Below are 15,336 nucleotides of genomic sequence, written 5' to 3'. Positions count from 1 at the left end.
GAACGTCGTGGGCCTGTTGAAGGCTGGAAAAGGCCTTTTCAAGGATTCCAGTCTTGAACCAGCCAAGATACTTGAATGTAAGCAATTACATTCAGTATTGCTCGACAAGGGTGTAAAAACTTAAACCCCATCAGACTCTTTTCGCGTGACTTTCGCCGCGTCTGCTCTGCCGAGCTATGTGCTCGTGGACAAGGTTTGTACCGCGGGTATTGAATTGCCTCAAGTGCAAACAGTTGGGCCATACGGCCTCGCACTGTGGCAATAAAGCACGTTGTGGCAAGTGCGGAGAGCAAGATGCGGACGACGCCTGTAATGAGGGTGCTGAAAAGTGCCTCTATTGTGGGCAGACTCCGCATGAGCTGTCTGCATGTCCCGCGTACAAACAGCGCCAAGAGAAGATAAAGTGGTCTCTGAAAGGGCGAAGGTTTCCCGAATAGTGATGGGAAACTTATCGATACTTATCGATAATATCGATGAGTGCTTGACATCGATATTATCGTTAATTTTTTGACGTTAACGATAATTATCGATATTATAAGGGTGAGCACAAGTCAGTGCGGCTGGTTACTGGAGGAGACCCAAAAGAAGGAGACCTCACCTACCCTTCCCCAGGAGTTGCTTTTGCCGCTGGGTATTTGTTGCTATTCGACAAGATTTAGCATTGTTGGGGGTGGTGTAAAGGTTCCCCCCGGATGTCACTGAGTTTCTGAGAAATAATGGTAACTAAAACGGTATTTATAGTTTTTAGTTTCCTATGAACAGATGAATTCGACAACTCAGTACTGGAGAACTTTAAAAAAATATCCAAACTTTTCGCACCATCTCATAAAAGCAATGACACGAAATTGTAATAAAATGCATTTTCTTTGGCTTTCCAACTCTTATAATATGATGGACATGCATAGCGGCAGTCTATTGGTAATTCTCTGGTAATTGTTTAGTTTAACTTGGAACTGTTTAAGTTTAAAGTATCTGTTACCCAACAAACAATTTTTAGTTCAACTAAAAATCCAAATCAACGAAATTGTTGCGCCAAAAAAAGTATCCTGATTTATACAGGGGGTGGAAAAAATATTTTTGAAGTAGGCTGACCAGATTTTCTCGGGATAAAAACGGGACAAACGGGTTCAAAAAACGGTACACATGTTAACATTTATTCTTGAATTTTTTTTCCAACCAAAGCATGCAAACAATTGGGACTGCTTCGATGAACTTACCCCATCCTGAAGAGTGCAATTTTCAGCAATGAGTTCCTGAAATTTGTCACATGATGATCGAAATTTTGACTAACAATTATCATGGTCTCAACTTTCAATCTGACCTTTATAAATGTTAATCCAGATAAATTTTCAAACGCAAGTTTGCAAAGTTGCTTGGTTTAATAAGACCTACACACCCACAATGTTCGATTGAATTCTGCTAGAGTGCTGCAAGCTCAAAGAAAATTAGTACCCAACAGGGAAAAAACCGCCAAAATCAACACCCATACTTAATAAATTCATACCTCGATGATTCCTTGGCGAATTTGCAATCTTTGGCTACCAATGAACCTGAAATAAATTCTGATTTATTGACAACATATAAACCTATGTGAAACAGAATGTCAGAAAAAGTTCTACGCGTTGCAAAAATGTACACTTTGGCACACACTCCGGAAATCTGAAACATTTCCAGTGACCCTTGGTCACGTCCAGTTCTCAAGTTATACTAGGAATCTAGGACAGTTTTACAGTAAAATGAAACCCTGATTTGTCTGAATTGATTCATTTTTCGTGAAGTTTTGGCCATTTAAAAATTGACAGAATTTTGCCTGCTTCAATTATTTCCCTTATTACACAACCTTCAAAATGAACTTCGGCTTGAAACTACTCCGTAGAAAGCACTCCCGGCGTAAAACTCAAAGACTTTCCAAAACAAACTGTTTAACTCGTCCGGTAGTTTGAATTATCATTCGCAGTATCGTAAGATTTGTCATTCAAGGCCTTAACACAATGGATACGTTGCGGCTGCGTTTGCGGCAATTTGACAGTTAGCCCATACATTTACTGTCAAATTGACGCCAACGCAACGCAAACGTATCCATTCTGTTTGGGCCGTTACTATAACCGCAATAACGTTTGCGGTAAAAAAATGGACAAAAAATTCCCGATTTCATGGGTTTCAAAATGGCGTCAAAACAGAAATCGTGCGGCACTTTGTGGACGCCGGGTATGCCGGTTCTGGCATCTACAACTTTTTGACACTATTGGACAATGATCAGAGCATCGAAAGAAAACCCGGTTCTGGTCGGCCAACGACCCTGAGTGACAAGAAGCTTGCTGATAACCAAAAGGATGCTGAAGAGGAAGACCGAGAGAAAAGTGGCTAAATCGCTGCGTGCACTTGGCCGAGAGGTTGGTGCATGCTCTAAAACAGTGAAAAAGTATCTGGAGAACATGGACACGCATACAAGAAGCTGCAGTCCCGACCACTGGTCTCGGAGCTGCAGGCAATGACGCAGCGACAGCGGTTGAATAAGATGGTCAAGTCGATTCTCCCGGCGAATCGCGACGTGGCAGTGGTGATGGACGACTAGACCTGTCTCACCCTGGATGGCAACGACTAGCAGGGTTCTTCATATTTTACCTCCCCCACGAAGGAAGTGAGCACCGAGGTAAAGTTTATTTCACAGACCAAGTTCCCCAAGAAGGTGCGGCTGTGGCTGACAATCAGCGAGAAAGGGATGTCAAAGTTACTCTTCTTTCGCTCCGGGCTGGCCGTGAACGGGGAAATTTATAGTACGAAGTGCCTGACAGACGTTGCGTCGTTCATCAAGAAATACCATAAGCGCGAAGACACGGTGTTCTGGCCAGATTTGACGTCGGCCAACTACTCGAAGCGATCGTAGGAGGAGATGGAGCGGCTGAATATCGATGTGGTACCGAAGTCGGTGAATCCGCCCACTGTCCCCCACCTGCTTCCCATCGAGAATTTCTGGGCAAACTTGGAGCGCAAGATCTATTCCAACAATTTTGTCGCGAAAACGGAGGAGGAATTAATAAAAAAAAAAACGAAGAAAGAGCTTAAAACATGGCTACACGCATGTTTTCGTCCGCCATGGCAAATGTTACGGTTAACTGCCGGAAGGCCGCACGCAAGGACGTAATATTTTTTTGCAAGGAAGCTAACATGATAACCTTGCATGGGAAATTCATCCAACTCAATTATCTGTCATAGGTTCTTTTTCATCACCATCTGAAATAGTTTTTTTTCATCATCTGAAAAAAAATTTTTTTACCGCAAACGTTAGCTGTCAAATTATCGATACTTATCGATAATATCGATAAAACCCCCGGAATTATCGATTGTTATCGATGTACGTTTTGGGCGATATTTCCCATCACTATTCCCGAATCTTTTTGAGGTCTTGTCATCCGATAAGTCTGATTCTGACGATTCAGTTGGGGAACCTACTTTTGTTGAACCCGGGAAGTCTAGAAAGTATAATCCCCAAAATTGATTCATTGAGAGTGTTGATTAATAAGCAAAAATGCGATGCATATTCCCTTTGTGAAACTTGGCTCACTTCAAATGTAGATCTTAACTTCCATGATTTTAATATAATTCGCCTTGACCGAGACACCCCTTACGGAGGAGTACTTCTAGGGATTAAGAAGTGCTATTATTTCTATCGTATCAACCTTCCCTCGGTCCCAGGCGTCGAAGCTGTCGCATGTCAAATGACAATACAAGGTAAAGAGCTTTGCATTGCCTCAATATATATTCCTCCCAGAGCACAGGTAGGGCAACAGCTGCTCTTTGATTTAATAGAACTTCTTCCACGTTTGATTTTGGAACATTTTTACTCTCATGGCGTGGCTTGGGGTTCCCCTTCTAATAATAACCGTTCCTCTTTGATCTGTAACCTCTGCGACGACTTCGACATGACAATATTAAACAACGGGGATATGACACGCGTTCCGAAACCTCCAGCACGCCCCAGTGCTTTAGAATTATCTTTATGTTCAACATCGCTACGGTTGGATTGCATATGGAAGGTAGTCCTTGATCCCCACGGTAGCGATCATTTGCCTATTCAAATTTCAATTGATAATGGTTCAACTCGCACGTGATCGGTATGACCTCACACGGAATATCGATTGGAAGTTATACGAGGAAATGATTTTAGAAGCTGTCGAGTCTATTCAACATCACCCACCACTTGAAGAATTCAACCTCTTCGCGGGCTTGATTCTCGACGTCGCGTTGCAAGCCCAAACGAAGAAATATCCCGGCGTGACGATCAAAGATCGGCCTCCCACTCCGTGGTAGGACAAAGAGTGCTCCAATGTCTACACGGAAAAATCCGACGCGTTTAAGGCCTTCTTTCGGGTGAAACGTAAACCCGACAACTTTAAGCGGTATTTGGAGCTTGAGACCAAGTTTAAAAGCTTGGTCCGAGCGAAGAATCGCGGATATTGGCGTCGGTTCGTAAACGAAACGTCGAAGGAGACATCGATGAGCACTCTTTGGAACACAGCCCGAAGAATGCGAAATCGTTTAACGGTCAACGAAAGCGAGGAGTCTTCAAGTCGGTGGATATTTGATTTTGCCAGGAAAGTATGTCCGGACTCTGTTCCTGCGCAAAACTTTGTTCGCGATACGTCTCCGGGCCACGACCGGATAGAATTACCTTTTACGATGGCAGAATTTTCAGTTGCCCTCCTGTCCTGTAACAATAACGCAACTGGGTTAGATAGAATCAAATTCAACTTGTTGAAGAATCTACCCGGCAATGCCAAGAGGCAATAAGTTTCTGGAGCAAAATACTGTAGCGCAGGATTGAAGGGAAGTGAAGGTGATCACCATCCAAAAACCGGGAAAATCAGCGTCTGATCACAACTCCTATAGGCCGATTGCAATGCTATCCTGTATCCGGAAATTGATGGAGAAAATGATACTCCGTCGTTTAGACCATTGGGTCGAATCAAACGGTCTACTATCAGATACTGCGTTTGGCTTCCGCCGTGCCTATGGAACTATGCTCGCAAAGAACAAATGGCATCTGTGTTCTTAGACATTAAGGGGGCTTTTGATTCCGTTTCTAGTGACATTCTTTCGGGCAAACTTCACCGACAAGGATTATCACCAATTTTAAACAATTTTTTGCACAATTTGTTGTCCGAAAAGCATATGCATTTTGCGCATGGCGATTTGGCAACTTTTCGTATTGGCTTCCCCAGGGCTCATGCTTAAGCCCCCATCTTTACAATTTTAATGTAAATGACATTGACGCATGTCTGGCAAATTTATGCACGATAAGACAACTTGCAGATGACAGCGTGGTTTCTGTTACAGGAGCCAAAGCTGCCGATTTGCAAGGACCATTGCAAGATACCTTGGACAATTAGTCTGCTTATGCTTTTTTTGTTGTCACGTTCGGAATTTGATGAAAAAATGTCAACAAAGAGTAAATTTTCTCCGGACAATTACTGGATCATGGTGGGGCGCCCACCCAGGAGTCCTTATAAGGCTTTACCAAACAACGATATTGTCGGTGATTGAGTACGAGTGTTTCTGCTTCCGCTCCGCTGCAAACACCCATTTAATCAAGCTAGAACGATGGCAGTATCGTTGTTTGCGTATTGCCTTGGGATGCATGCATTCTGCCGGGCGTTCTCCCATTAAAAGACCGCTTTTTGGATCTGACCACTCGTATTCTCATCAAATGTGAGGTTTTGAACTCCTTGGTAATTGAAAATTTCGATAGGCTAGTTGAACTTAATTTTCAAACCCGATGACTGTGTATTTCAATCACATGTCTCAAAGTATAAATCCTTCCTCATACACGTCCAATCGTGTCAACTTGTTAGATACCTCTGTTTTTACTGTGTTTTCGATACATCCATGATGGAAGAAACTTGTAGAATCCCGGATCATTTACGCGTGCAGCAGATCCCTAAAATATTTTATAACAAATATAAAACCATCAACTGCGACAATGCGTTTTATACTGATGGATCACTTCTCAACGGGTCCACTGGCTTCGGTATCTTCGAAAATAATTTTACCGCCTCCTACAAGCTCAATAATCCTGCTTCTGTTTACGTCGCAGAATTGGCTGCAATTCAGTATGCCTTAGGGATTATTGAAACAATGCCCACGGACCATTATTTCATCTTTACGGACAGTCTCAGTTCCATTGAGGCTCTCCGATCGATGAAAGATGTTAAGCACTCTCCGTATTTTCTGGGGAAAATACGGGAACATCTGAGTGCTTTATCCGAAAAACCTTCTCAGATTACCTTAGTGTGGGTCTCTTCTCATTGTTCCATTCCGGGCAATGAGAAAGCGGACACTTTGGCTAAGGTGGGTGCAACAAACGGTGCTATTTACAACAGACGTATTGCCTACAAGGAACTTTTAAAATTTTCACGTCAGAGTACACTTATCAACTGGCACGCCTCATGGGATAAGGGAGAACTGGGGAGGTGGCTACACAGCATCATCCCCAAGGTTTCTACCAAACCTTGGTTTCGGGGGTTGGATGTAGGACGAGATTTCATTCGCATGGTGTCTCGGATTATGTCCAACCACTACGGGTTAAATGCACATCTCCTGCGTATTGGGTTGGCGAGCAGTAATCATTGCGTTTGTGGATTGGGGTATCAAAACATTGAACACGTGGTTTGGGTGTGTGCTGAATTCTGCGGCGCCAGTTCTCTACTTTTGGATACCCTCAGGGCCCGAGGAATACAGCCCTATGTGCCAGTTCGTGATATTCTCGCTTAGCGAAACTTGCCATACATGCTACATGTTTATAGTTACTTGAAGAGCATCAAGGTGCCAATTAAACAGCGATACGAAAACGAATAAAAAAAACATGTTAGTTTTAGTATTAGATTTAGTTTCAGATTGTAGTCGGCAGCGAGGATAAAATATTTGCCTTTAGCTTATAAGATATTTTAGACCATAAGGCATTAGATTAATTGGTTCCGTAAAACATTGATTTGTATTGTGCCGTGTCAAATAAATGTTGTGAAAAAAAATGTTCTACACTGACGGATCACTTCTTGATGGGTCAACTGGCTTCGGTATCTTTACACTTAGAATTTATTGCCGAGAATTCGACAGCTGATAAGTTCAGCGAAATATTTCCGGCAGAATTTTCAAGAACTTCGGAAAACGAAATGTCAATACTTGCTGGTTTACGGTAAATCGATATATTTGCTGAATGTTCGTCGAAATGTATACATTACTGACAATTGTTAAAAACTTCGACAACCACGAAATTTAGCTGTACGGAGCACCTCCCGTTGTTGTGTCGTACTTGTAAGCACGACGCAGACTGACTTTGGTCTCGATCACACAGGTCTATAAAAGTTATCAGCATCAGCTGACTCATCTGTGTGTGATGAGACATTCCTTTCAGTCTATAAATAACGCTTGCACAGCAGTGTGTGTAGTTAGGGATGAGCAATAGAATAAGTCGGCAGTGGAATGTGATACGATATAGATTGTGGAACAGTACCACCGTCCCCCGTAGTTTAATTAGTCAAAACATCATGCAGGAGGCAGAGAGATTGCGGGTTCAAGTCCCGTCGGAATGCGGTATATTTTTCCAAATCTGTATCATACTGTCATACTGTCTGCTTGATGAACCTGGTAATCGAAATTTACTATATTTTCAGTTTCGTATGGGGTAAAATGCTACCTTTTTCATATCAACACATCAACCAACATTACCCAGAATGCCGTGGATAGTTTTCAAATCGTTTTTTCGGATATTATGCATTAAACAACACAGGTTTTGACAATTGTTAACCAGCCCATGCACAAATGCGCAGTGCAACCAGATCGACAATTGTCTTTCTCAGTGACAATTTTAATTATTATTAAATTGCCGATAAAACACAATATTTGAGCTTTCAAAATAAACTTTTTATGCGCTTTATTTTTTTTTCACATAGTTTCAACGTTGCCTGGACATGAAATCCAACAAAACTACTCTCAGGTGTTTGAAAGGTTTTTTACTCGGAATACAAACGACGCGTGGTTTTTTGTGTGGATGTTTTAATTAACGCGGTTTGGAAACCAAAAAATTCTAAGTGTTCATCCAGCTTCCCACGAGCGGTAATAGCGGGTATATTTGACATATAATAGAGTTTGTCCATACACCAAAGTCGCTTTTTACGCGGTTTTCACGTGGCTATTTTTATGCAGATTCCGGAATTTACGCGAATTCCGGAATTTGCGCGGGCTCCGGAATTTACGCAGATTTGCGCGGTCTTTTATTCTTACGCGGATTCCGGAATTTCTTCACGCGGATTTTGGACTCTATCTTTTTTTTACGCGGATTCCCGAATTTACGAAGTTTCTTTTTACTCTGATTCCGAAATTTACGCGTTTTTTTACGCGGATTCCGGAATTTACGCGACACGTATCCCCGTAAAAAGCGACTTTAGTGTTTTTAATATTCATATTTACATTGAACTTAATAGAAGATTTCATAGGACTAGTTTTATTTCAATGGAAATATCCATTGAACTATTAATTTGACAACTTTCATTATATGTCAAATCTATCCGCAATTGCCGCTCGTAGAAAGCTGGATTGAGTTGAAGACTTAGTCAGGTAGAAGGATTACAATCCCTCATAAAACAATATAGGATGAGTGTACTAATTATGAATGTACGTTCCTATGATCGTATGTTCCGGCACGACGGTATATGAGAACGATTTTCAGAACCATTTTTTCTAAATTCATCCTACACGCTGAACTAGAACATAGTTGATCAACTAACCAGTGCATGGTCCAAGATTGCCACTGTGGTCATCTGGAGGATCCGGAATGACTGCAAAAAGAACAATTTTTAAAATTGGTGCTAGAGAGTCTCGGGTTTTTTTTTCTAAATCTTTCCTTGGGAGTCAACTAGATTGGAGGTAGTGGCATGATCAGTTTTTAGCATAAAATGGCAACAGAATGGCCCTTCGAAGGATTCGGAATAGTGTTGAAATAGGACAATTGTCGAAATTGAAAATTGGTGCTAGAGAGTCTCGGGTTTTTTTTTTCTAAATCTTTCCTTGGGAGTCAACTATATTGGAGGTAGTGGCATGATCAGTTTTTAGCATAAAATGGCAACAGAATGGCCCTTCTAAGGATTCGGAATAGTGTTGAAATAGGACAATTTACGAAATTAGTACACTGTACAAGGGGATATATTTCACAACTGGTCCTCGAGCTTAGAAGTAGTCCGCTAACCATTGTTCGAACCGAGGCGGCCACCGAGTGACCTTCCGGAAGATCCGGAACGACCGTAAAAGAGGTCAATTTCGGAATTGATCCTAGAGCTTCATATATAAGGTTTATTCTACGCAAGCATGGGAAAAAAGTTCAAACGTTATTTATTTCCCAACATTCTGGTATTTATCCGATCGTCATCAAATTTTCACGGTGGAAAAAAATAATTGAAGTTATTTTTGCCAGCATTGATTTTTTCACCTGTAAAAACAAATGTCCACAATTTGGCTTTACCCCGGCCATAAGGATTTGCAGGACCTCGATCTCAACAATTTCCTGCATACTTACTCATTCTGAAAACCGCTTTTGGGGACACTCTTCCATATACATCTTTCCATTCACGAAGCTTAAGGTAACGAAAGGCGTATCCCTCTTGCCCAATCAAGAACATCTTGGCGAGTTGTGACATCTTCTACTGTCGACGATTGTTTGTAGCATCAAACTTATCCTTAATAGTAAAATACACGTTCCCTGGAATCTGTTTAAAGTTCACCTTAACCCTCTAGTGCCCAAGTTGATTTCTAGACAGGCATCGGTAAAATCACTATAAATCATTATAAACACTATTTAGGTATTTATTGTGTTTTTTAGAGGTTTGACTGAAGCCCACCAAATGGTAATTGGGCACTAGAGGGTTAATATAAGTCTCGTCATTCGTTACGCAAAGTTTTGCTCAGTTTCCGGTTGAAGGCCCTAACCACGCGCTTGTGATTCTTGTTATTATACGGATAACGTTTTTCCGAATCTTGGAGTTCACTGCGAGCACTCGACTTGTGCGGTTCGCTTTTTCTCAATTGCTGTACGGCGAGCGCCAGCAAAATCGTGTACGGTTGAGAAAAGTGCCATGATGTGATCGCATTTTATTTATTTAGTCTTGGCGTAATCGCAATTTTATTAAGTGCAAGAGTTGTGACTAATCAAGTGATGATTCATGGAAGCAGCCATTTTTTTTTCGGTGGCGAGTGCGTTTTCCCCAAGCGCTTGCCATAAATCTGCGTGAAGAAGCCCGAGGTGAACTTAAAAAAAGTGAGAGAAGCGCAAGTGCAGAAAGATTGTTGCTCTCCCGTGCGAGGCTTCTCACACTAACACAATAGTTCAGAAATTCGACGGGAATCAAAAGATAATTGAGTCCTAAAACTATACCAGTTTTTATATATCATTCAGAAAAGTCGCGTTCCTGAGCAAAACGTGATTTTTTTTAAATGTGCATTGTTTTCCTTCGCTCTTAAAATGAAGAATAAAAAACTACTCGAATTTTCTTAATGGACAGTTCGTCCATGTACGGTATATGGCATTCTGTTGCCATGTCATTTGAGGCATCTCGAGCAGTTTTTTATTCTTCATTTGAAAATCGAAGAAAAACGATGAACATTTTTTAAAAATTGCTGTTTGCTCAGAAAATTGCACTCTTTCCGCTAATATATAAAAAACCGTGTATAACTTTAGGGCCAAATTATTAGTGGTAGTTGGTGACATTTTGCTTGTAAGTTTTTCGGTTGATTTGAAAGGCAGAAGGGATAAGCCGGAGCAGTTTTATTCTTTCTACCTTATCATGATTCATTTTGTGCTTGTACCAGAGAAACCACATTTCAATCACATCAATTTTGTGTAGAGTTAGAGCATCTCCTGTGTAATTCTGAAACCAGTACAGCGAATGTATGTTGTTCACAACCCATTTGATGCTCTAGCGTAATTTCAATGTATCAGAAAGCTCAAAATCATTACACTAATAAAGTATTAACCATGCTAGTATCGTAAGGATGATGTGTACTGGTGTTGGTGATATTTTTCAGAAAGCTGCTACCGTTAAAGCAGTGCAACCAGTAATCTATACTGATGATTATGGTACCGACTAGATATAGGCAAATATGAACTGATCGATTCATTATCATGAATCCGGTCATTCAAAAACATCATTGGATCAATAACAATTAAAAAGACATTGCAACATTTTCATATGCATTCGTTTTCTCGTTACTGGTACCAGCGTCAGTAGATTCTGTTGCAACAAGTCTAGCCATTGGCTGTATCAGTTGCTGACAGTGATTAGGGATGTACGAGCCTTTGATACGCACCGACTCGCGAAGTAACCAGCGGTTATTTGAGCGCCCCAAAACTGATCGTTTGCCCGAAACCGAAGTCTACCGAAACACCACGATGTTGTGTGTATTAAACATATTCTGATTTCGATCCCTGTCAATGTATTCATTGCACAACTGTTGCATTATGGATTCAACACATTTGTTGTGCTAATTGCAGAGCAATGAATGTGCGTTTTGACAGGACACATTGGATGATTGAAGCTTGAAGTTTTGCGGGTATGTTTTTGCAAAAATCTGTGATCTGTATGTTCTTCTCTGTTAGAATTTCACAAATTTATATTTTAAGGCGTCGTGCGTTTGTAATAAACAAACAGCTAAATGCTACGAGAACTCATGGTTCGTTTTCGTAATAAGCGAACTTCGCGCGCAACATTGTTCGATTCCACCGCAGTCGCGGCGATGGAGATATAAACTCGGTCTGACTGTTTGGCCGAAGATCGCCTCCGTTGTTTCTATAATAGCTTTCTCGAGGGTGCTCGGGAATATTAATAGACAAATATGTTAGACTATATAATAGACAAACAGTTAGATGCTTCTGGTGATGAATTGTATTCGCCCGCGCTGTTCATATAGGCCCGCGGGGTCTGACAAGTAAGATACTCATTGTTCGTCTTCGTTATTAGCTTACTTCGCGCGCAATACTGTCCGACTAAATCACTTACCACGGTGACATAACCCTTACTTTTCGGCGCAGTCGTGGAGATGCAAAGGAGAACTCCGTCTCTGACAATAACGACTGTTACACATTCTTTCTTACAACATCTTTCCTTACCCTTCGATCGTGCCTGACTCCGTTATTGATCCATTCAAAGCGGCAGCTACCTAATTGTTCTACACTGAGGATGACAAACTAATCCCAACTATTTGGCTATAAGTGGTTCCTTGTGCAACTTCACTAGCTCAGATCAATCACGGAGGAGCAACTACAAAATGTGCAATCGTCAAGCTTAAGCTCTAGGATAACTTTCTTTCGAATCTTGGCTCTCAGCCGGCAGTGAGGCGTTTTTCGAAGTATTATTCCGATATTAAATTTATTAGTATTATTCCGATATTAAAATCCGTGGAACTCGCGATACGATTTTCTACGATGTCAGATTCTTATTCCCGAAGTGCAGAACTTTTTCGAGAGCACGCTATTCTTTCGATGACGTTTAGGTTTAACTGACCATCTCACTGGTAAAAATACTCAACGTCAACACCAAAAAATACTGCTTAGTTACACGTTCGAAAAGTATCACCGTGAATTAAGCTCAGTGCAAAACAATGCCTTCAAAGTTGAACGTGGAACTAATATAATCTATTTCTACTAAAAGTTTCTTGAAATGTCAAAAAATATTGAAACCCAGCTTGCATGTCATTCTTCGTTCAAATTTTGTTGGAAGAATTTATTATTTCATTTCCATTTTACAAAAAAAAAGCTCAACAATTCACGTCATGCGATAAATCTTGCTTATACCTAATTGATTTTCAAAAAATTGAAAAAAAAAAACCTTCACTAAGAGGAAGTTTTTTTTTTCAATCTTTTTCGATCTTTCATAGAACACCAAATTCAATTCACCTAATGATGAAAGATCCTACCAGACTGAAATTCCTATACGGGAACCTGCTTCAATCAGTGAAAATACTAACTCTAAAACTCCAAAAAGCTGCAAACATTAACTATGTATCGTATTAATTGATATTTTTCGGTGAACAATTACAAAACATTTCTTACTTTGCGTGACGTTTCGGCCTACTGTTGCGTTTCAGCCATCTTCTGACGCCTGCAATTTTATTTAAAAAACAAACATTTTTAAAAAAACACATAAAAACGTTTTGTTATAATTGTCGCTTTTTTCTTTCACAACTCACAATTCGATCGCCGCAGCTTTTCGTCACCTCTTTCAGCGCCGCACAATCAGGTATCACTGTCTGGCGGGTGTGCTGTGATGCTGTGTCGATCGTCGCATTTGTTTCCTCTCCACCGTCCGCTGTTTGTACCTTGCCGTAGCTTTACCAGCTGCGGCGATCGAATTGTGAGTTGTGAAAGAAAAAAGCGACAATTATAACAAAACGTTTTTATGTGTTTTTTATGTATATTTTTAAAATGTTTGTTTTTCAAATAAAATTGCAGGCGTCAGAAGATGGCTGAAACGCAACAGTAGGCCGAAACGTCACGCAAAGTAAGAAATGTTTTGTAATTGTTCACCGAAAAATATCAATTAATACGATACATATGAAGTAACGGTGATTATACCAACAAATAAAACATTAACTATGTTCAGGCGCAGGAAGCTCTCGAAGAAGTTGAAAGTTTCACCAAATAGCGCATCCAACCGCCGACGTTTCCGGTTCTCAACATTTTCGATGGCGAATTGGTAACATTCCTACCAAATACACAAACTAACAACGCATGCCAGATCAGTTATTTTCACAACAACAAATTATACAATTTCAGGCAATACAGTTTATGAATCAGAACAAAGAAACAATATTCTTGAGTGACAAATGCAATATGGTTCTGCCAATAAAAACAAGATTTGCTATATTTGATATGAAGTTTATTTGATGTGAATAATTCGTATCATTTAAGAAAACAGGGATTTTTTTTCTTCATATATAAAACAGGGATTTGAAAGTTTTGAATTTTTTGTAAATTACTACACTTCCAATTGTGTTCAATATCGCAGTTAAGTATCATTGAGCGGCAGTCCCGTCACCAAGTTTCTAAGACTTCAGGTCCTAGTTTACACAACTGAAACACAATCTCATCAGAATGCATCGGCTACACAGCAATTGGTTCTACTTACTCTTCCAAATCATGCCGCGTGGGTCTAATGAAATTCCGATCCAGATATAAATCTGTCAACTCTTCCACACGATCCTTTACACTTTCCGGTAAGGGCACTGTTCTTGAGAGCAGCCAGTAGTATTCTGCAGAAAAAAATCAAACACTAGCAACTTTTTTATACATTGTTAAATTCTAATTCCTGCACCTGCTCTTATATTGTCTCTAACCGATGAACAACTCCATACAAATGCGAATCTTTCATAGTCCGTATCCAATACCCAATAGTTTGATACGTTTGGGGCTGCGTAACGAGAAACCGAAAAAAATATTTTTTCATGTCAGTAAAAATTTGAGTTTAAACTTACGTATGCCACGAAAGGTAACGTTCAACTTAGCCTGAAGAGGTTCTTCGTCCGGGAACGATAGGAAGGCCTGTCCAATTTCCACTCGAAACTCAGTTTCCGGTGGAACTAGCATTCGGTTGTCTACCAGAACCGATCCGTCCTCGTTTAGAGAGTACTGCGCAATGCTGCACTCACCGCCACGCTCGAAGGTCTGATCGTACCGGCTAATCTGGTACCATTTGCCCAAGTAAGCTGCCACATCAAAGTTTTGCACTACCGGATGTACTGGACAGTCGCCTAGTGAAATGACCTGAGCCACTGAAGTACCAACCATTAGGCACACTAGAACTAAAATTTTGAAACAGTGGATAAGCGCCATCTCTTTGATCTTTTTCTACGAAAGCAGTTGGACCGAATGTTTTCTAAAAGTGATGAAAACGCGTGTTTTATACCTGCTAAACGATCGCCACTCCATCACCAATTACAGGTCGTCGTCGTTTAGTTCCGTGCTTCGTAGCGGAGAAAAATTGGTTTTAAGTTGAGTGAAGCGGAATTTTTGATGATCAAAAATAATTCAAAAAGAGACATCTTATATTTCCGATCAAATAACAAAAAAAACTACAGCTTTCGCTTTCATTCAACTGGAAACCTTTATGTGAGACTAACAAATGAACTCCTTACTGTAAATCAACATTACCGATTATCGCTGATAAGATTACCAATTTTAGCGCCCCCGGAACAGCAATAATCACTTGTTAATGCGTGTCACTGATTCATGCCGAGTGAGTTGACTGTTTTGTTTATCTATTTACAAACAAATCAGCATCTGATGTACTAAGC

At 40.6% G+C, this 15,336-nt stretch overlaps 1 protein-coding gene across 1 annotated transcript; it reads right to left on the bottom strand.

The window, feature by feature from the left end:
• Window positions 1–13,919: 13,919 nt before the first annotated feature.
• LOC129731658 (apolipoprotein D-like) lies at window positions 13,920–14,904 on the bottom strand. The gene is made up of 4 exons (XM_055691820.1): window positions 14,518–14,904; window positions 14,358–14,453; window positions 14,172–14,295; window positions 13,920–14,116 (listed from the first exon to the last, which is right to left on the bottom strand). Exons 1-4 carry the CDS (start codon window positions 14,873–14,875, stop codon window positions 14,104–14,106), a joined length of 591 nt encoding a protein of 196 aa, XP_055547795.1. The 5' UTR covers window positions 14,876–14,904; the 3' UTR covers window positions 13,920–14,103.
• Between the last annotated feature and the right edge of the window lie 432 nt (window positions 14,905–15,336).

Source organism: Wyeomyia smithii, chromosome 3 (genome assembly GCF_029784165.1).
Source record: "Wyeomyia smithii strain HCP4-BCI-WySm-NY-G18 chromosome 3, ASM2978416v1, whole genome shotgun sequence".
NCBI classification, from domain to species: Eukaryota; Metazoa; Arthropoda; class Insecta; order Diptera; family Culicidae; genus Wyeomyia; species Wyeomyia smithii.
This window is presented reverse-complemented; position numbering and strand designations above follow the sequence as displayed.